The 20,334-nt window shown below is 44.0% G+C and overlaps 1 protein-coding gene and 1 long non-coding RNA gene across 3 annotated transcripts; one reads left to right on the forward strand and one right to left on the reverse strand.

The window, feature by feature from the left end:
* Positions 1-1,002: 1,002 nt before the first annotated feature.
* On the reverse strand, positions 1,003-19,679 carry adora2ab (adenosine A2a receptor b). 2 transcript variants are annotated; one of them, XM_080743056.1, is made up of 6 exons: positions 19,551-19,679; positions 19,306-19,386; positions 7,622-8,198; positions 7,094-7,225; positions 2,478-2,581; positions 1,003-2,029 (listed from the first exon to the last, which is right to left on the reverse strand). In XM_080743056.1, exons 3-6 carry the CDS (start codon positions 8,008-8,010, stop codon positions 1,017-1,019), a joined length of 1,638 nt encoding a protein of 545 aa, XP_080599182.1. In that variant the 5' UTR covers positions 8,011-8,198; positions 19,306-19,386; positions 19,551-19,679; the 3' UTR covers positions 1,003-1,016. The 2 variants fall into 2 exon arrangements, with proteins under 2 accessions (XP_080599182.1, XP_080599181.1); XM_080743055.1 differs by having other exon boundaries at positions 19,306-19,668.
* LOC308298884 lies at positions 14,459-16,684 on the forward strand. The gene is made up of 3 exons (XR_013962741.1): positions 14,459-14,604; positions 15,070-15,152; positions 16,278-16,684. It is a non-coding gene; the product is annotated as an uncharacterized lncRNA (long non-coding RNA).
* Positions 19,680-20,334: the final 655 nt, after the last annotated feature.

Raw genomic sequence — 20,334 nt, forward strand, 5'->3', positions numbered from 1 at the left:
AAAAGTTTTTTTGAGAAAAAATTTTTTTTTTGAAAAAACTTTTTTTTTTTTTTTTTTTTAATACCCTTGGGGGGGCGGGGGGGTTTTCAGGCCGGGCGGGGCGCCTGGCCTGTAAAGTGCTGCAGGAAACCCTGGGGAGTGTATCAATATAGTCCATACACAACATCCAATTTCATGACTGTATACATCGGGGGTCAGCAACCCGCGGCTCTAGAGCCGCATGCGGCTCTTTAGCGCCACCCTAGTGGCTCCCTGGAGCTTTTTCAAAAATGTATGAAAATGGAAAAAAGTGTATTTTTTGTTTTAACGATTGTTTTATCGTCACTGTTTTCTTTCTTCTGTTTTTTTTCACAAAGTAAAGCCCTGTTTCATCATACAAGACTGACGCACAAAAGTAGTGAAAACAGCAGATCTACAAGCACACAACGCCTCGCGGTGCGAGGCGTTGTGTGCTTGTAGATCGGCTGTTTTCACTAGTTTAGTTCATTTTTTAAAATGATAAATACAAAACAAAGTTTTGGACATACACGGTTTCCAGAGGCGCCGGGTTTTGTCCATGCCGCGAGGTGCTGAAGCATCGAGCGCTAGTTTCAGTGCCTCCCTTTCTATCGCTCCCACAGCCCCCACACCAGCCCCCCCACTGGAATGTACCTGCCTGGTTAAAACAAAAGAACTATTAGGCATGTTTGCATACATGCAAATAGGCTATGGGAGCGCTCCGCCTCCAGTCCCAGCATTAGTTTCTATCGCTCCCTCAGCCCCCAGCCCCCACTCAAACAAAGCTGTACGTGTTAATTTCGGGCTTGATCTCGCGGGGTGCCGCGGCCCTTCAGCCCACACAGAGTCGGCGCCTATGACGGTTTCCACTCGACAACGACGATATATAAGGCTTTTATAAGGCTTTTATAATTTTTTGCGGCTCCAGACAGATTTGTTTTGGGGTTTTTTGGTCCAATATGGCTCTTTCAACATTTTGGGTTGCCGACCCCTGGTATACATGAATGTATCTTCTTTAGTCATGAGACTTCTGTGAGTTCCCTAGAGTAGGTAGGGCTGGTATGTGTAGGGCACAGAGGCCTAACATCTGTGAGTTCCCTAGAGTAGGTAGGGCTGGTATGTGTAGGGCACAGAGGCCTAACATTCACAAAGGAGATACTGCTCCCAATGTCTTTGACCTCCAGGACTCCAGGTGTCTGCCCCTGATATGTCGTGGACTCCCCACCATCCTGTGCAGCAAATCCTGTGGTGCATGGCTGCTGCAACCTAGGTGACAGGATTCCATCCACTATATGGTGTCCATTGGAGATGCAGCTGATCAGTGCCAGCTCTGATCCTGCTGTCCAATGTTTGGACGCTTCATGAGAAGCACCAGGTGGACTATGGTGAGGGCTGGGGTCCAGGGCATTCATGTTCATCACCACTGTGTCCACACTGAGTCTGGATGAGGTCTGCATGATACTGCCCGTCCTTTCTGCCCTGTCACCACCGCTATCAACCCCAAACCCAACACCGTCCTTCTGGCACAGGATGTGCTGATACACAATCCTTCGGAAGGTGTACCGGAACTCCTGTATGCGGTAAGCATAGATGAGGGGATTGACCACGGAGTTGGCATGGGAGAGGATGATGGCGATGTTCATCACCCAAATGTGCGGGCGGCCATTTGGGCACAGCAAGTTGACACAGTTGATTATGTGCACCGGCAGCCAGCAGAGGGCGAACAGACCCACAATGATGGCCAGAGATTTAGCAGCGTGAACCTCCTTCTGAAGAGTGGAACGTGACGAGCCGGAGGACGACGAGGCGCCTTCTCGGTGAGCCGGCACATGGAAGATCTTGAGCTCCATCCGCCTGAGTTGGCGCCGCGCGGCCATGAAGATGCGAGCGTAGATGGCCAGCATGACCAGCAGCGGCACCAGGACACAGCCGAAGAAGTTGAAATAGACCATGTAGTCCAGGGTGACCACTCCTTCAAAGAGGCATTTTATCATGCCTTCAGGACAGGTGCTGTTGGTGGTGTTGTTCACGCCTATGGAAAAGAGCTAATGTTTAGAAAAGGTCTCTTAAGAAATGCTCTAATTGGTTAGGCGAGCATAGGCCTATACGTATGGTCTTGGTGACCTTTTGTGAGGAGGGTATTTCAAATGGATGGACGGACGAACGGACAGCCAGATATTGTAGATAAGTGGTTCCCAAACTTTTTAGCTTGTGACCCAAACTGGTGAAAAAACAGATCTACAAGCTCACAACGCGTCACATCGCGTTGTGAGCTTGTAGATCGGCTATTTTCACTACTTCTTAAACATTTAAATGTATGGAAGTTATTCGTGGAATCATTGATTTTCTTTTTCATGAAAATCTTTTGGGGAATGTTTTTTGAAAACGTTTTGAAATAATAATAATTATGTATGAAACAAAAAATGAATAAGGAACCCATCAAAATTTGTAGACAGTAATGTGTGAAATGAATCTCTCACCTTTGTTCCAGCCCAGCATGGGGGTAAGGCCGATGCCTACAGACAGAACCCAGCACACAGCAATGATGCCCTTTGCCCTCTGGCCTGTCACCAGGCTGCTGTATCTGAAGGGCCAGGGCAGAGCACAAGACTGATTTAAAACACATTAAGACCTGAGAAATACCTACACATGTCTTCTAAATCCTAAAGGTTTTCTGAAAACCTTATGTCTCTTTATCTGTGGTGCTCAAAGTTTTTAATGTCAAGGACGCCTAGAATTATATGTATTTGACCGCGGACCCCCTTCTCAAAAATCTTGTTCCAGGGACCCCCTAGAAGCAAAGATTTGAATTTAAAAGAATATATATTCAAAGATTTGCACAAATCCTCAAGTTCTTTTTCAAAACTAGCAGATCTACAAGCTCAAAGCGCAGCATTCGGTGTCGCGCTGTGAGCTTGTTGTATATCTAACTAATCAAACCACACACTAAATGGCTGGTAAAATGTTTGCATATGATAATACTTTTAAATAATTGCACGGCAGGGCCTCTTGAGAGGGCTTTGTACAGCCTCTCATCCCCTATAATAGCACTTACATCCTGTTGGTCACAGTTGTTAGCAAAATGTCCCATCTACACTGCTTCACAGTGTAACATTCATTTCACGTTCATTCTGTGCAATTATACAATAGAATCCTGAAAGTTATTTTAACTGAGAGTGCAAAAATGAATACAGGTTCCTGCATCTATACACTCTCAGTTACATTAACACTCTGGTTTTACAGTCCAAGATCCCTCAGGGCCTCTTAGAACTCTGAATCAATTAGTGCTTCACTCTTTGGCAGAAATTAAAGTCACACACACGCACGCACGCACGCACGCACGCACAACCTTCCGCTTATGCAACCATCACCTGCTCAGGCTTAGCAAAAGAAATACCCTCTCATGGCATAAGTAAAGAATGCCGTGGTGACTACAATCCAACAATGGCTTGGGTTAACCACTTAATCTCCAGCATCCGTATTCGGAGAAAACTTTAGCAGAAAATAGCAGATCGACAAGCTCAAAACGCAGTTGGCTATTTTCAGAGAAGGTATTTAAATTAATGTCGAGCGAAATCAGAACAGTCACAAGAGACACAAGGGACTCTGCTCGACAAGTAATAGTAGTTTAAGCAGTGGTGGAAAAAGTACTTGATTGTCTTACTTAAGTAAAAGTATCAATACAGCAATGTAGAAATACTAGTAGTATTTCTACATTGCTGTATTGATACTTTTACTTAGTAGAATTATACTACTAAGTAAAAGTCCGGAATTCAAAATGTACTTGAGTAAAGGTTCAAAGGTATTGGCATCAAAGTAAAAGTAGTCATTGTGCAGAAAGTTCCATTTCACATTTTCAAATGTATAAAAATGTTTTTTAAAGTAGCAGATCTACAAGCTCACAATGTGTCGCAAAAGAAAAAGACAACAGCCGTTTCCTGTTTTGACAAAAGAGGTTTGAACCATAGAGCAGCAGGAAATGAAACCTGCTACCTTCACTATTCACAGTGTTCATTGTTCATATGAAGTCGTGTTAGATATGGGCTTAATATTGATGACATCAGATATATGGGCATAAAAGGGATTCTGTTAGAGTGGTTCCCATGACATCACAACATACAATATCTTTTATGCCCATACATGGAGAACCCTATCTGAACCAGCCACCAGATGTGTCAAGGGAACCCATAGACTGTAAACATGTGTACACGTCCGTCTACACGCAGACAAGCTGTGACATTTCTCATGGTAAACTGCGACCTTCGGTCGCAAAACAACATTGACTAAATTATTCAGATACGTTCAGTAACATTTTAAAATGTAATCAAATGCAAAATCTAAAGTGAAGTGTTTATGTATGAGAATTAGCCAAAGCTGTGAATAGACAACATGTCATGATGATACTGGTATGGTCCTTTCAATGTGAACGTCTAAAACTGGACATTACGCAACTCTTTTGGTTTCTTTGTACATTAGTGCTTTTGTGGCGAGTTAATTGGCAGAAGAACCATATTATCCACTGTATAATTTATCCTGGCTATGATGCTGGCACGACTGTACACATCATTCAGCTTACCGGTATGTGTGAGAAAGTCTGCGTTTTAAATACGACTGGGAAGAACACTTCCTTCTTGGAATTGACAATATTATAAATCTGCCTCTAAGTCAGCCTCTTTTGTTCCAGATGCATAGATGATATCGTAATGACATCTAGTTTCCCTCCAGACCTGTACACAATCCTCAGCACATTCAATAGCAGGGAAATGAATTATTTTGTAGTGATGTCCCACAGAGAAAAGAAGGGACATAAATATTTCAGATGATGATGATGATGATGGTGTGTGTGTGTGTGTGTGTGTGTGTGTGTGTGTGTGTGTGTGTGTGTGTGTGTGTGCGTGTGCGTGTGCGTGCGTGCGTGCGTGCGTGCGTGCGTGCGTGCGTGCGTACATGCACGTGCGCATCCCCACAGTCCCCATGTGTACATGTCCATACATGTACATTACATGTCTGTTGTTGTGACACATCAGATAAACTATGTGAGTTTGTAAATGTCATGCATTGTTTATGAAGTGAAAGCAGTGAATCTGTGTTTGTGTGCTCCCGTTTGGATGTTTGTTTTTGTGCAGGCTTACAGTATACTGTACGTACAGGATCGCTGTGTGTTCATATACTGTATGTATATTTGTGTGTACGTGAGAAGTAACATATGTTGGCCTGCCTGCATGGGTGTGTGGGAGCCTTCTGTCCAGTCCCCTTCTTGTCTCTCCACTGGTGTTGATTTACGGGGCTGATAATGATCAAAGCCTTCGGCGGGTTTAATCCTTCCAACAGCACACAGAACCTAACCCAATAAAGCATGTGGAGACCTCTATCTCTGTCTGCCCACAGTCAGACAGATTTGCCTTAATTGAATAAGACCTCACTATAATTCAATGTGTTTTGATACACCAATGCACTGGGCTGCAGACATCTCTTAGATCTAATGGGCCACTCACACCTCTCTGCCTTGAGTGATGTGTGTGAGCCAAAACGTGATATGACACCCATGTGGATCTACAATAGTAAACTTCATCCATTTAGCCACACACAAGGGGACATAAAAGGATACACATGTCTTTGAACATACAATGATGAATGTCACAGCTTTGGCCATAAAGTGTACACATATTTCATGACACAAGAAAGTTCACTGTATTGAATTACCTATTTCCAGCAAGTTTAACGTTTTTAAGTTTAACAACTAAATCAATTGCTTCCTTGGAAATTAAACTACGGTATGCTATGTAAAATGTTCAACAGTATTTGTCAAGTACACCATGAATATTAGTCAGGAAGCTAAACATGTCAGACCGCTGGTATGGTCCTTTATGTCCACACTGCCCATCCATCCGCTTCATTCCATGGAAGATTTCAGTAACCTGGCAATGCAACATTTATGAGGCTGCCAACTATTACGTTTCACTCATGAATTAGATTGTCAATCAAACATAGGGTATTGTATACTGTTGACAGTGGTGTAAAGTAACTAAGTACATTTACTACAACTACTATGTACTGTACTTAAGTAAAAGTTTGAGGTATTTGTACTTTACTGGAGTATTTCCAATTTTCAGAACTTCTACTCCACTACATCTCTGACAGGCAAATATTGTACTTTTACTCCACTACAATTCTTTGAAAACTTTAGTTACCAGTAAGGACGATTCATACTCCACTTTTAGAGACAAATATATTTCGGTTCGGCTCTGTCCAAACTACAATATGACGTCATTCAGAGGTTCAGGTGGGTGGGTACCGTCATTAATTCGGCTGTTCGGTACCACCAAGATTTTGTGACTCCCTGAACCAACCAAAATAAATTTGTCTCTAAAAGTGGTGTATGAATCGGCCCTTACTTTGAAGGGACTGGTATCAAAAACATACATGGGCAACTGGCGGCCCGGGGGCCACATGCGGCTTACTTAATTCACTTAATGCGGCCCACAGGTTAATATCGGAATACGAATATACTGATATATTATATTAATTCCAAACATGCAAAACAGGACCTCCTTTTAATTACTTCAGTCCATATTAGTAGTTTTTGATGACTAGTATTACAATTGCACTCTTTTTATGTCGAACTTATTTGTAATAAAGTTCATAAAGTTTACATATTGTAAGTACAGTATAATCAAATAAAGAACACGCCGCATATCGACACATTTAGCGCTTGTAGACTGGCTATTTTTAGCTACTTATTTGTGACAGTAGAGTGATGGAGTGGGACATCAATTTACGAAATAAGTTACGTTCACTTCAAATATGGAGATAAGAGGTTTCTGTTGACAGCAACAGTATGCAATGTGGCCCCCTGGAGTGAATGTCGATGCAGTACGTGGCCCCCTCTATCATCAAAGTTGCCCAACCCTGATCTAAAACATGCATTAACCAGCTCTTTATATTATTTTTGAATGTCAAAAGATTGATACATATTGAATTTGTGAAACGGGGACATTCTTCGTAATGAGTACTTTTACTTTTGGTAATGTGAGAACTCCTTCCACCACTGCTGAAAAACCAATGCATTTGCTGTGAATGTGATTCTCTCACTCACCTGAGAGGGCTCTTGATAGCGATGTAGCGGTCCACTGCAACAGCCATCAGACTGAAGATGGAGCTCTGCGTCAGCACCAGGACAAAGCAGGCAATAAAGAGGCAACCGTAGAAGTTGGCGCAGAAACCCGTGCTGATGAAGAAATGAGTATTGTTTATTTGCAGCAAATGAATAACCTTAACTCCTTACATTGCTTCAGTGATTTACCGACCAGGTTGCAACCCAGTTGTAGGTAAATGATCTCGCTCCTACTGGATTATATTACTGAATTTCCCCCTTGGGATAATAAAGGTATCTATCTATCTATCTATCTATCTATCTATCTATCTATCTATATGAACATAGTGTTAGGTGAAATTGAATATGATATTGTGTGTGTGTGTGTGTGTGTGTGTGTGTGTGTGTGTGTGTGTGTGTGTGTGTGTGTGTGTGTGTGTGTGTGTGTGTGTGTGTGTGTGTGTGTGCGCGCGTGTGTGTGTGTGTGCGTGCGTGCGTGCGTGTGTGCGTGTTCAATAACAAAAGCAATACCTAATGGTGATGGCAAAGGGGATCGCCAGCAGTCCCACTGCAATGTCAGCCACTGCGAGTGAAACCAAAAAGAAGTTGGTGATGCTCTGAAGGTTGGAGTTGAGGCAGACGGCCCAGCAGACCAGAACGTTCCCAGACACAGCCAGGCAGGCGATCACCACCTCCAGACCAATGTAGAACAGCTGGACATCCATCAACATGGTGCTTATTATTGCCACCTTCCTCCTTTTCCTCGTGCTTTCGTCCCATACACCGTGTAATAATGCACGCCCTGGCCTATATCTTTTGAGATGAATAAGTGGTTCAAGTAGCACGCGACGACACCAGCTGCGGCAAGGGATGAGGGTCGACTCATACAGCAGGAGGACAGAAGGTCTCACAACACACATGGCTTGCCATGCGCGAGGCCACGGCTCCAAGCGGTTCAAAGCGTGTTCGTTTGTTGTTTGACGTCGCCTGTTATTTGCTGCATCTCTTTGCTGTGTTCACCTCAATGGACCTTGTCAGTTATAGGAGAGCCAAACATGGGGAGGGCTTGTCGCCCACACAGGCTGGCTGTCAAATGAAGAGTTGTGGTCTGTGGCGGGTAGAAGTAGAGTGAGAGGTGGAGAGAGGAAAACAGAGGGAGACAGAATTTAATCTCTTTGGTGAAGCCTGTACAAACAGCTAGCTACAGGTATAACCGTGCGCACGTGTACGCACACACACACACACACACACACACACACACACACACACACACACACACACACACACACACACACACACACACACACACACACACACACACACACACACACACACACACACACACAAGGGGTCAGAAAGGCAATCTATCTCTGGAAGTCAGCAGGGCAGTTTGTTTCCCATACGTGCCAAAACAGACAGTTCAACAATACAGGTTTTATTTTACGAGTGGTTTCCCAAAATCCCAGTCCACACTAATCATCCCTGCCACAGACACGATTTCCTTACTGGCAGTTAATACCAAAATGAATACAAACAATTAGGCCAGGGGTCTTCAACGTTTTCAGGCCAAGGACCCCTTAGTTGAGAGAGAGATGAAGCAGGGACCCCCACAATCTGATCATAGATATAGTTTCATTGTTTGACAGCACGATCAACAGTGTATTTTGGATTCATGTTAATGTGTGTTTTCAGATATTTAACCACATGAGCCGTCAATACTTAATAAACTTGACATTTCACTGTACTCATGCTGCATTCACACTGCAGATATATAGTTGAACGTTTTGCTTGCTTGGTCAATGTAATCTCAATGGAAACCAGCTTTAAAGATACAGGACATACACAGAACAAAGCTTTGAAAGCTTTAAAGCTGGTTTCCATTGAGATTACATTGACCAAGCAAGCAAAACGTTCAACTATATATCTGCAGTGTGAATGAGGCATTAGTCTGCTCTTTTCCCTCTCCAAAGCTCTTTGCCGAAAATAGCCGATCTACAAGCTCACAATGCTTTGCAAGTGCGCAAGCTTGTAGATATGCTATTTTTGGCTAAAGTTCTCAGAATATGGACACTAGGCTTCAAGTGGTTAATATAAGAAAGGGGGGAAAAACAAGTTTCTATCACACAAAGATTTGGAGGACCCCCTGTAGTAACTCTGAGGACCCCTATAGGGGTCCCCGACCCCCTGTTGAAGACCCCTGAATTAGGCCTACAATAAAGCAGCAATGAATCACAAAGCCACTGTGTTATTACTCCAATACAATGTCTGACATGTTTGTTTTTAGTTCATCTTTTTGGACCGAGCATGTTCAGTTAACTGGGCTCCTACATCCCACGGGAACAGAGAAGCGGAGAAACAGGTTTCCAGGTCATGCCAGGTAATAATAGCAAGTGCACAACAAATACAGTCTGCACGGATATAAATATTGGCAATTTCTTTTCACCTACAGTTATTTATAGCTTAATGACCGGGTGGCTCAGTCGGCAGGGCCCTTGCCTTTGACCAATGGAAGTAAAAATAAAAGGGACATCATTGGGAGGGGAGCTGACGGTAGCTGTGGCACGTCACCTCAGCGATCCATCTGGTGCTTTGTAAATGGGGCAGACTCCTCCATCGCTTGGCTGATACTAAGACACTTCAACCTACTTGGCAGATCAGAATAGATTCTGCAACGAGTTCATGTTTGTGTTGTTGTTTTCTATTGAAAAGGACTTCCTTCCTAACTTAGACTGACAGAACTATTGCTGTATTGACTTTGACCCCTAAGGACCTTCCAGGGGGAGTGCTCATGTGCGTCTTGCAGTGACACGCTTCCTAGTTTCTTCTTCTCTGAGCTGTTTTTTTCGCACTGATTTTTGACATTGCACTATTAGGTTGTGTTGGTAGTTTCTGAGTATTTTGCTTTGTTTAACAATGACAGTGAGATACTTGTTGCACTAACTAGCATTGACTGTTACGGTCTCTTTTTGTAAGACACTTTATGTATATATACTTATATATTATTCGCCCCCTCTATTGATGCACCTTCTCTTTATTGGTACTGTACTGCTCTTGTTTTTTTTTCCTCTTATCTATCTTTTTTTCTTACTTCTCTGTAACTTTGTAAATAACAGTATACTGCTGTGCTACAACTGGACAACTGAATTTCCTCCTTGGGATAATAAAGGTATCTATCTATCTATCTATCTATCTATCTACTTCCTACACCAAATATATGACATTTTACCGAGTAAACATAAAAATAAAAATACATAACAATAAAAACACATGCAAATAAAAACACATAAAAATAGATAACTAAATAAATAAATAAACATGGGGTTAGCAAACTCTGCCAATTACTACAGTAGTTTCTACACCTCATCAGTTGGCAGTCCCACGGGAGTGCCTCTGGGTATCATATAATCCTATTTGACAGCTCTTCCTTTGGAGATCCATCTGGGCAGAACCATGCCTGAGAACATATTGCGTTATTATCTCTACAATAAAAGGCAATGGCTCTCTTTATCCAGTCTGTGGCTTATAATGCCAGTCACGATCCCTCAGCTCCCATAAATGCATGATCATGCAGGGGTGTCGCACCAAATTCTGGGCCCTTGGTACAAGGATTCACTGCGTTATTTTGTGCTTCAACTATTGAAAAATAGCAGATCTACAAGCTCACAGCGCGGCACCGAGTGCCGCGCTGCGAGCTTGTAGATCTGCTATTTTTGAAAAATCGTGACAATTTGTCTTTGAAGGTTTTTTGAAAAACCTATGTTTCTATGTCAGTGGTGCTCAAACCTTTTCATGTCAAGGACCCCCAAAATGATATGTATTTGGCCACGGACCCCCATCTCAAAATATTTAGTTCCAGGGACCCTCCAGAAGCAAAATTTGAGTCAGAAATGTTCTCTTAAAAAAATACATATATTCAATTTTGCACACATTTTCACGACTTTTCAAAAATAGCAGATCTACAAGGTTGCAAGCTTGTATATCTGCTATTTTTCAATAGCTAAAATATAAAATAATGAAGGCCCCTACACCTTGGTCCCATCACAGGACATCCAGAGGCATATTTAAGGTGATAGGTTAGTTAAGCCAGTGGTTCTCAAATGTTTTAATTTCAAGTACCCCCATAACTCTTCACAGTTACAGACTCCATTTGGAACCCCCCCCCCCCCCCTCACAGAACCACTGTGTTAAGCAATCAATACAGACTGAGATCTGCAAACATAACCTAGTTCCTGCCAAGGCCCTTACAGTGAATGATGTCAATTCATTCATCAATGACAGCACAAACAAATGTTTCTTTGACTACATGGCGGAAGTTTGGCGTCTCTGGAAAGTTTATAGGAACTCGGAATCTTCTTTTACAAATAAAAACCAGGGGGCAAAAACATTATTTTTTTAACAGAACCACAACCAATACAGTGCATACACTCATATAAACCCATTCATTGATTTAACCACAGTCATTCCTTATGTTCTTCTATTCCTCCCTAATGTCCCGAAGTGCCACATCATTTATAATGTTACTACATATCATGAAAGATTCACTCTTTATCCTCCTATCAGATTCTCCTAGGCTCCTTTCATGTGACAGAGCAACAACTGCATATCACATCTATTAATAGATCACTACAATAATGCTATTGTAGTGTTGTAGTTAATGCCCCAACTTCCTTTTCTGGAGCGAGGAGAGATCACCCTCTGCTGTCCTGGTCTAACCTCATAGATCTCCTATAGCACTGATCATGATAGCATTGAAACTTGCTGACCTCACACAACATAAGCAGTGGTAAACTAGTAAGACGCCTCAGGGTGACATGCAACCTCGCTGGCTCGCTCTAAACCAATTATTGGCCATCTGGCAAGTGATGTATCGGACCAGTTACCCATATAACGGTATGGAGACCCCTGGTACCCATATATGGAGATCCATGCACTGTGTATGGTACATCCCTTTTATGCCTATACACGGAGATCCCTATGTGAACCAGCCACACATATATGGGCCATGTCTTGGCCATCTAGCCAGTGATGTATATCGATGACATCAGGGATCTTCATAGTAAACCTACGGTCGCAATAAGCAGCTATTTTCGAATAGTTGATCAATCCGAAACAACGCGCCGCCATACGCCATGATGTGGCGCGTTGTGAGCTTTTTTATCTGCTATTTTCAGGGGGGAAAAGTTTTAGACATTTGTCATAATGAGAACATTTACTTTTGTATTTTAAATATATTTGGTTTGCTACTTTTTCTTAAGTAAAACACATCTGGCTACTTCTTCCAACACTGCTGCATATAAGGAGAAGTCATGTGTTATGATAAAGGAGGTGCAGGAACTTGCATACAGTAGCTCTATAGTTATCTCTCTATCTGGATAATTAATTTACCCTGGTCCTGACAGTATATGCCAGCATACGTGTAGAATATGTGTGTGTGTGTGTGTGTGTGTGTGTGTGTGTGTGTGCGTGCGTGCGTGCGTGCGTGCGGGCGTGCGTGCGTGCGTGCGTGCGTGTGTGTGTGTGCGTGTGGAGGAAGTGATAAGCAGATGCACATCCTTTGCAGGGAAGTGATAGCATGCCCTGTCCATCAGTGTGCCAGCTCAGCACCACCACACCAGTGCAAACATAATTGGAGTTACTGTACGCTATGTCCCAGCCAGCACGCCCACATGGGTCCCGCATGGGTACGAGTTGGGCTACTTGGGTACCACGTGGGCATGGGCTTGATGTGGGCAAATTACATGGGTCCCACGTGGGATACATGTGGGATACCTGGGCATGGGTTGGAAGTGGGCTTTCCCACATGGTTCCCACATGGGCTACATGTGGGCTAACTGGGCATGGGATTGAAGTGGGCTGGCCCAAGTGGATCCCACGTGGGCTACATGTGGGATAACTGGGCATGGGATGGAGGTGGGCTGGCCCAAGTGGTTCCCACATGGGCTACATGTGGGCTAACTGGGCATGGGATGGAAGTGGGTTGGCCCACGTGGTTCCTGCATGGGCTACATGTGGGCTAACTGGGCATGGGATGGAAGTGGGCTGGCCCACGTGGTTCCCGCGTGGGCTACATGTGGGCTAAGTGGGCATGGGATGGAAGTGGGCTGGCCCAGGTGGTTCCCGCGTGGGCTACATGTGGGCTAACTGGGCATGGGATGGAAGTGGGCTGGCCCACGTGGTTCCCGCATGGGCTACATGTGGGCTAACTGGGCATGGGATGGAAGTGGGCTGGGGCACGAGGTTCCTGCATGGGCTACATGTGGGCTAACTGGGCATGGGATGGACATGGGCTGGCCCACGTGGTTCCCGCATGGGCTACATGTGGGCTAAGTGGGCATGGGATGGAAGTGGGCTGGCCCAGGTGGTTCCCACGTGGGCTACATGTGGGCTAACTGGGCATGGGATGGAAGTGGGTTGGCCCACGTGGTTCCCGCATGGGCTACATGTGGGCTAAGTGGGCATGGGATGGAAGTGGGCTGGCCCAGGTGGTTCCCGCGTGGGCTACATGTGGGCTAACTGGGCATGGGATGGAAGTGGGTTGGCCCACGTGGTTCCCGCAAGGGCTACATGTGGGCTAACTGGGCATGGGATGGACATGGGCTGGCCCACGTGGTTCCCGCATGGGCTACATATGGGCTAACTGGGCATGGGTTGGAAGTGGGCTGCCCACGTGGTTTCCGCATGGGCTACATGTGGGCTAACTGGGCCTGGGATGGAAGTGGGCTGGCCCACGTGGTTCCCGCATGGGCTAAATGTGGGCTAACTGGGCATGGGATGGAAGTGGGCTGGCCCACGCGGTTTCTGCATGGGCTACATGTGGGCTAATTAGGCCTGGGTAATAATAGTAATAATATCCATGGCTTTGATGCTATAACAATTCCATGCTGTACCAATAGGAGAGATAACAGGCAAAATGTTGATCAAAATAACATGGAAGTGGGCCTCAGGCCATACACAATCTGTCTGTGTTCCCACGATTGGCCAGACTTTGGACTTTGCTTTATGTGCTGCTAGTTAGTTTACCTAGCTGCTTTGTACAACACCACTAGCCTAGCAGAGCTAAACAATCCACCCAATACTGCAGTTAGTTAGCTGCATTAGTATATAGTCTGGCTACGTTAGGCTACAACACCACATTCATTTTGTTCAACAAGACAGACAGACAGACAGACAGACAGGCAGGCAGGCAGGCAGGCAGGCAGGCAGGCAGGCAGGCAGGCAGGCAGGCAGGCAGGCAGGCAGGCAGACAGACAGACAGACAGACAGACAGACAGACAGACAGACAGACAGACAGACAGACAGACAGACAGACACAGTGAGTAGACCAAACCAAGCCTCTCATTACCATGTGAATACAGGGTGATTTCACATGTAGGTGTTATTGACCGTCTAACCAATCACTGTGCTTCCCAGACTTTTTTGAAACTGAATCACTTTTTCTTTGTCATTTGAGAGTGAGGAACTTCATGACAGGACTTGCTTCCACGAATGGACCTTAAAAAATCCAAAAGTATATGGTAAGTAGCCTCATTGTCTAATCTATATTCTAAAATGTTCTAGACTAGCCTAGATACAGGCTAGTTTTAACTCACGGTTTGTTGATTTTGTCAACTTAACTAAGGACATTATCTTTAAACAACAAGTTACATGTTTTATGCTCTAGATGTAATGTTATGTTATCACATTGTAACAAATTATTTCAAACCATGGATTTAGGCAGGCCAATATTGTTATATATTATGTTTTAAATCCCTAGATTACAATGTATGTTGGTTTACCGTATGTACTGTATATGTTGGTTAATGTACCCAATGTGTTCCTAGTCTGGGCAAACCCACAAAAACAGCAGCTCTACTAGCTAATAAAGCATCACAGCACGTTATGAGCTTGTAAATCAAGCCAGATTGAAATATGTGTGTGCCTACATTGAAATTTACATTGCTTTAACTTTTGAAATCTCATTTGTCCCCTCTTTCTTGAAGACAAATAATGTGCTCAACCCAAACCTGAAAAGCAGAGGCTTCAATCTACAGACAGACAATGAAGTACCCCATAAGTGACAATGGTAATATAAACTTACATAATGTTTGTGATTTTGTTGGGATATTGATCTTGGCTAACTTTAATGTTGTGTGGAAAAAACTGAAGTTGAATGTGACAGCATACGGCTGCAGCTAACTAGTGGAAGGGGCAGATTTGTTGAAGAGATCACGGTTGGCAGTTACATTTTTATTCTACATCAAGGGTCTTCAACAGGGGGTCCGGGACACCTAGGGGGTCCTCAGAGTCACTAAAGGGGGTCCTCCAAATATTTGTGTGATAGAAACCTTATTTTCTCATTTTTTATATTAACCACTTGAACCCTAGCGTCCATATTCTGAGAACTTGAGCCAAAAATAGCAGATCTACAAGCTCACAACGCCTTGCACTGCGAGGCGTTGTGAGCTTGTAGATCAGACATTTGGGCAAAGAGGTTTTGTAGAGAGGGAAAAGAGCAGACCAAGTAGTGAGTGAAATGTCAACTTTATTAAGTATTGACTGTTCAAGTGGTTAAATATCTGAAACACAAATCGACATGGATCCAAAATACAATGATGATTTTCCTGTCATGATGAAACTATATGGAATCTATGTAAAGGTTTTGGTGGTCCCTGCTTCATCTCTCTCAACAAAGGGGTCCGTGGCCTGAAAACATTGAACATTCAAAACCAGTTTGTCCACAGTCAGCAGGCACGTAGACAGTAGGCAGCTGATAGCATAGGCCTACTCAACTTGCTTATAGAGATGCAAATCTTTGCTATTGTTTTCATTGGGTGACGGGGGTTTACTTTGGGTCATCGTCACCTGGCTTTACAAAGAATCAAATGTGCACACGCTCGCCAAATGGTCTGTCTCCTGTGTACTACACTATTGGACTTTAGTTACTAGTTACTTATTTAGAATATTATTAGGCTATAAAACATAGGCCTACATTAATCTCTTCAGCCCTATACATTTTGTCTATTTGAAAATAGCCGATCTACAAGCTCACAATGCGTCGCAATGCACTTCACTGGCATTTCGGCTGGCATTTCGCCTACTAAAATCTCATTCCTGGTGACGCCAGTGTAAGTGTGTTTAAAGATAGAATGACTACTTTACATTCATATCTTGTGGCTAATCCTTTCTTTGACTTTTGCCATAAACTCAGGAATTGCCATGTCGGAGATATCTAAGGTTAAGGCTTCCTGGGTGAAGGCAAGATGGACAGACCAGTGGAACGCAGCAGAACCATCCAGGCTTCACCAATTCATCAAGGATCTCACAGATGTTCCTGACCAGCACCTCCCCCGTAAGGAGTGGACAACCCTCAATCACCTGAGGACAGGTGTGGGACGTTTCAGTGCAGCACAGGATCCATCACAGACTGTGTAGCATGTGATGACCAGCTGCCCTATATACCAGCCACTGAATGGTGATCGTGGCCGAGAATGATCATGACCTAGACAATGACACACTCGACTGGATTGCTGCAACGGAGTGTAAGGACATACAACAGAAAAAGATCTGGATGATGTGCCACCCCATTAGACAAACTCTCTCTCTCTCCCCCCTGTGGTTGGCTAAAAAAAACACCCACAAGCACAGCGGACCCAGATTGATGAATGCAACATGAATGAACAGTGGATTCCAGAAAACCTATGCCCTAAAACAGTTTTGTTACAAAATTCAAGATTTTGATGCACCTCTTACACAATTTATGTTTTTGGACATTTTTTTATCCTTTATTTTGTTCTGTTAGCAGTCTGTGGAGCATTATGGGAATATCTCTTTTTGCATTTCAAGTGTTTTTTTTTAATGTACTGTATGTACACTTGCACATTTGATCTGTTTGCCTTCATGCTGCTGCTATCTTTATTTATATTGTATTTTATTATCTTGTTTATTTTTGTAATAAACGTTGTCAAATATACAGTATATTGTCTATTTCATCCAAAATGTATTTTAGGTGTTTCAATAATTAACACAGTTCATGTCAAACACTGTTTTAGTCTACCATTAAAATCTTCCTAGGAGCAAGGTTGAGCCCACTTGGATCCCACGTTTATCCCCTATGGTTCCCGCATAGAATTGCCTAGGTGGGGCCCAACCAGGGCCCATGTAGAACCCACCTAGAGCCCACACAGGCTAGCCCAAGCGGCTCCCACCTGGGTCCCATATACATTTGCCGAGGTGGGGCCCACCCAGGACCCATGCAGAACCCACCCAGAGCCCACGTGGGCTAGCCCAAGTGGGTCCCACTTGGGTCCCATATAAATTTGCCGATGTGGGGCCCACCCAGGGCCCCTGCAGAACCCACGTTGATCCCACGTGGGCTAGCCCAAGTGGTTCCCACTTGGGTCCCATATAAATTTGCCGAGGTGGGGCCCACCCAGAACCCATGTAGAACCCACGTTGAGCCCACGTGGGCTAGCCCAAGTGGTTCCCACCTGGGTCCCATATAAATTAGCCGAGGTGGGGCCCACCCAGGGCCCATACAGAACCCACACAGAGCCCACGTGGGCTAACCCACGAGGGACCCTTGTGGAAACCGCGGACATTCCCACATAGAACCCACGTGGGCTAGCCCAGGCGGTTCCCACATGGGTCCCATATAAATTTGCCGAGGTGGGGCCCACCCAGCGCCCACGTAGAACCCACGTTGAGCCCACGTGGGCTAGCCCAAGTGGTTCCCACCTGGGTCCCATATAAATTAGCCGAGGTGGGGCCCACCCAGGGCCCATGTAGAACCCACACAGAGCCCACGTGGGCTAACCCACGAGGGACCCTTGTGGAAACCGCGGACATTCCCACATGGGGCCCATGTAGGGAAGCCCACCCTGTACCCATGCGGGACCCATGTGGGCGTGCTGGCTGGGGTTGCTGTTGGCTATTGCACTGTGTGTACTGCTGATGAAGGGGGCAGGGACATGCTGGGCCCCTGATTCAGCCCAGGAAAAAGAGTTGGAGAGGCCCTCATTGCGCACTATTAAGAGAGAGAGATCTCTATATAACGCTGCTGCCACTCAAAGATTTGCCATTTCAGATCATGACAAGTGACAATTAAGCCAGTGGGCCAATTATACATGAGTTATATTTCGTTGTTGTCGGGTGGAAACCTTGTATGTCCAAAACCGTTTGTTTTGTATTTATCATTTTAAAAATGATTTAAACTAGTGAAAACAGCCGATACAAGCACACAACGCCTCGCACCGCGAGGCGTTGTGTGCTTGTAGATCTGCTGTTTTCACTACTTTTTTGCGACGGCCTTGTATGATGACCCTAACCCTTGTATTAGGCTCTGAAGCACAGTGGTTCCCAAACACTTTAGCTGGAGAGTCGAGACCCAAAAGAGAAATTTGGGACGAAAACTAGTGAAAATCGCCGATCCACAAGCTCACAACACGTCACGATGCGACGTGCTGTGAGCTTGTAGATCTGCTATTTTCACTACTTCTTAAAAGTATTTTCCCCCTCCAATTAATGGATTTATTTGGTAACAAAATGTGGTAGGAAACCAAAAATAAGGAGAGCCACTAATGGGTCCCGACCCACTGGTTGGGAAACACTAATAGCAGACACAGATATAGGAATAGGCCTACTGTACATGTGTAAATAGTGATCAAGGTTTATGTTATGCATTATGGGGCATTGATTCTCAACCTTCTCTGGATCAGGACCCGAAAAATCTCAAAACGCGTTCTTACATCTGACCACGTATTAGTTAAGTGGTCCACTTAACGGTGATCTGATAAGTAGGAGGATAAGGAGCTAATTTGTTTATGATATAAATGATGTGGCACTTCAGGACATTAGGGAGAACACGAGAGGCTTGGATCAATGGAACTAATGAAGTTCCTATTTATCTGAATCACAATGAAGTTGTAAAGAAATAATAAATATGAAATCTTGTTTTGCCAAATAGTTGGGGAAAAATAATTAAACATTTTGAACATTTAGAAAACATTTGACAACACTTATCTTGTACTACATATTTTCAGATGGGGGTCCATGGCCAAATACATATTAATTTGGGGGTCCTTGACATGAAAAACAAAACAAAAAACACTGCACTATAAATCTGTGGCACAGTAAAGATGTGCCCATGGGTCAAACCAGTTTGACAGGTTCTGTCATTTGCCAATTTCGTATATAGTATAGTCAAATGACACCGTAGTGTCGACAAATAATAAACTTACCACTGGTCCAGTTGTGAACGTGAAGCAGCCTACAACCCCCATGTGTTCAACACAGGTTCTGATGGACGTGTAGAAAGTATCCTAAAATAAAGTAAAAATGTTGTTCATTTGGATCTGACGATTTGGCTGAAGAGGACTAAAAAACTAAACAAAAACAAAACAGAATACATCACAGTAGCTACTGTTGAAAGCATTCATCAAAATAGGCTAAATAAATAAAAACTAAATTAATAAAAAAAATAGACCAGCAAAGTTGTCTTCCCTGGTTGACTGGAGTGGGACTTCCTCTCTGCTCTGGTTTGGTTTGCTCTGAGCCTCTGCTTCAATGCTGCTTAGCTTACTGTATAACCCCCCGGATATCCATTTAGTGGCTGCATGTGAGAGAGTGTGTGGCTGCATGTGTGTGTGCTGTGTGTGTGTGTGTGTGTGTGTGTGTGTGTGTGTGTGTGTGTGTGTGTGTGTGTGTGTGTGAGAGAGAGAGAGAGAGAGAGAGAGAGAGAAAGAGAGAGAGAGAGAGAGAGAGAGAGAGAGAGAGAAGAGAGAGAGAGAGAGAGAGAGAGAGAGAGAGAGAGAAAGAGAAAGAGAAAAAAGGAAACAGACTTTGTAATGCTTGCGGCATTCAAAAGCCTACATTCAAATGAGAGGATAAAGATAAAGCCATGGTGAATTGCCATATAACGTCTCTTGACTCATTTCAATATTTTACTGATTTATAAAATGATGATACAGTGAATCATTTTTGTGTAAATAAGATATGCATTTTCTTTCCAACACAGAAAATGCTTTTAAACTTCTGTGGAAGCTAAAACGTGTATACAAAAGTAAACCCATATCCCCAATGACAGTCACTTTATCTTCAAGTGAACCATCTTACATCTGGAATTGGAGAGGCGTACGTGTTGCGTGTTTGTGTGTGATATGGTTGACGGGGAGCCCACAGCAGACCAATAGTCCAACTGCCTCAGAACTTGGCACAAATATCTGTCATGGGTCTGGCTATTGGGTAGGCAACTTCCCCCCTTTTAACTT

This window comes from Nannobrachium achirus (assembly GCF_963921795.1).
Source record: "Nannobrachium achirus genome assembly, chromosome: 15".
NCBI lineage: Eukaryota > Metazoa > Chordata > Actinopteri > Myctophiformes > Myctophidae > Nannobrachium > Nannobrachium achirus.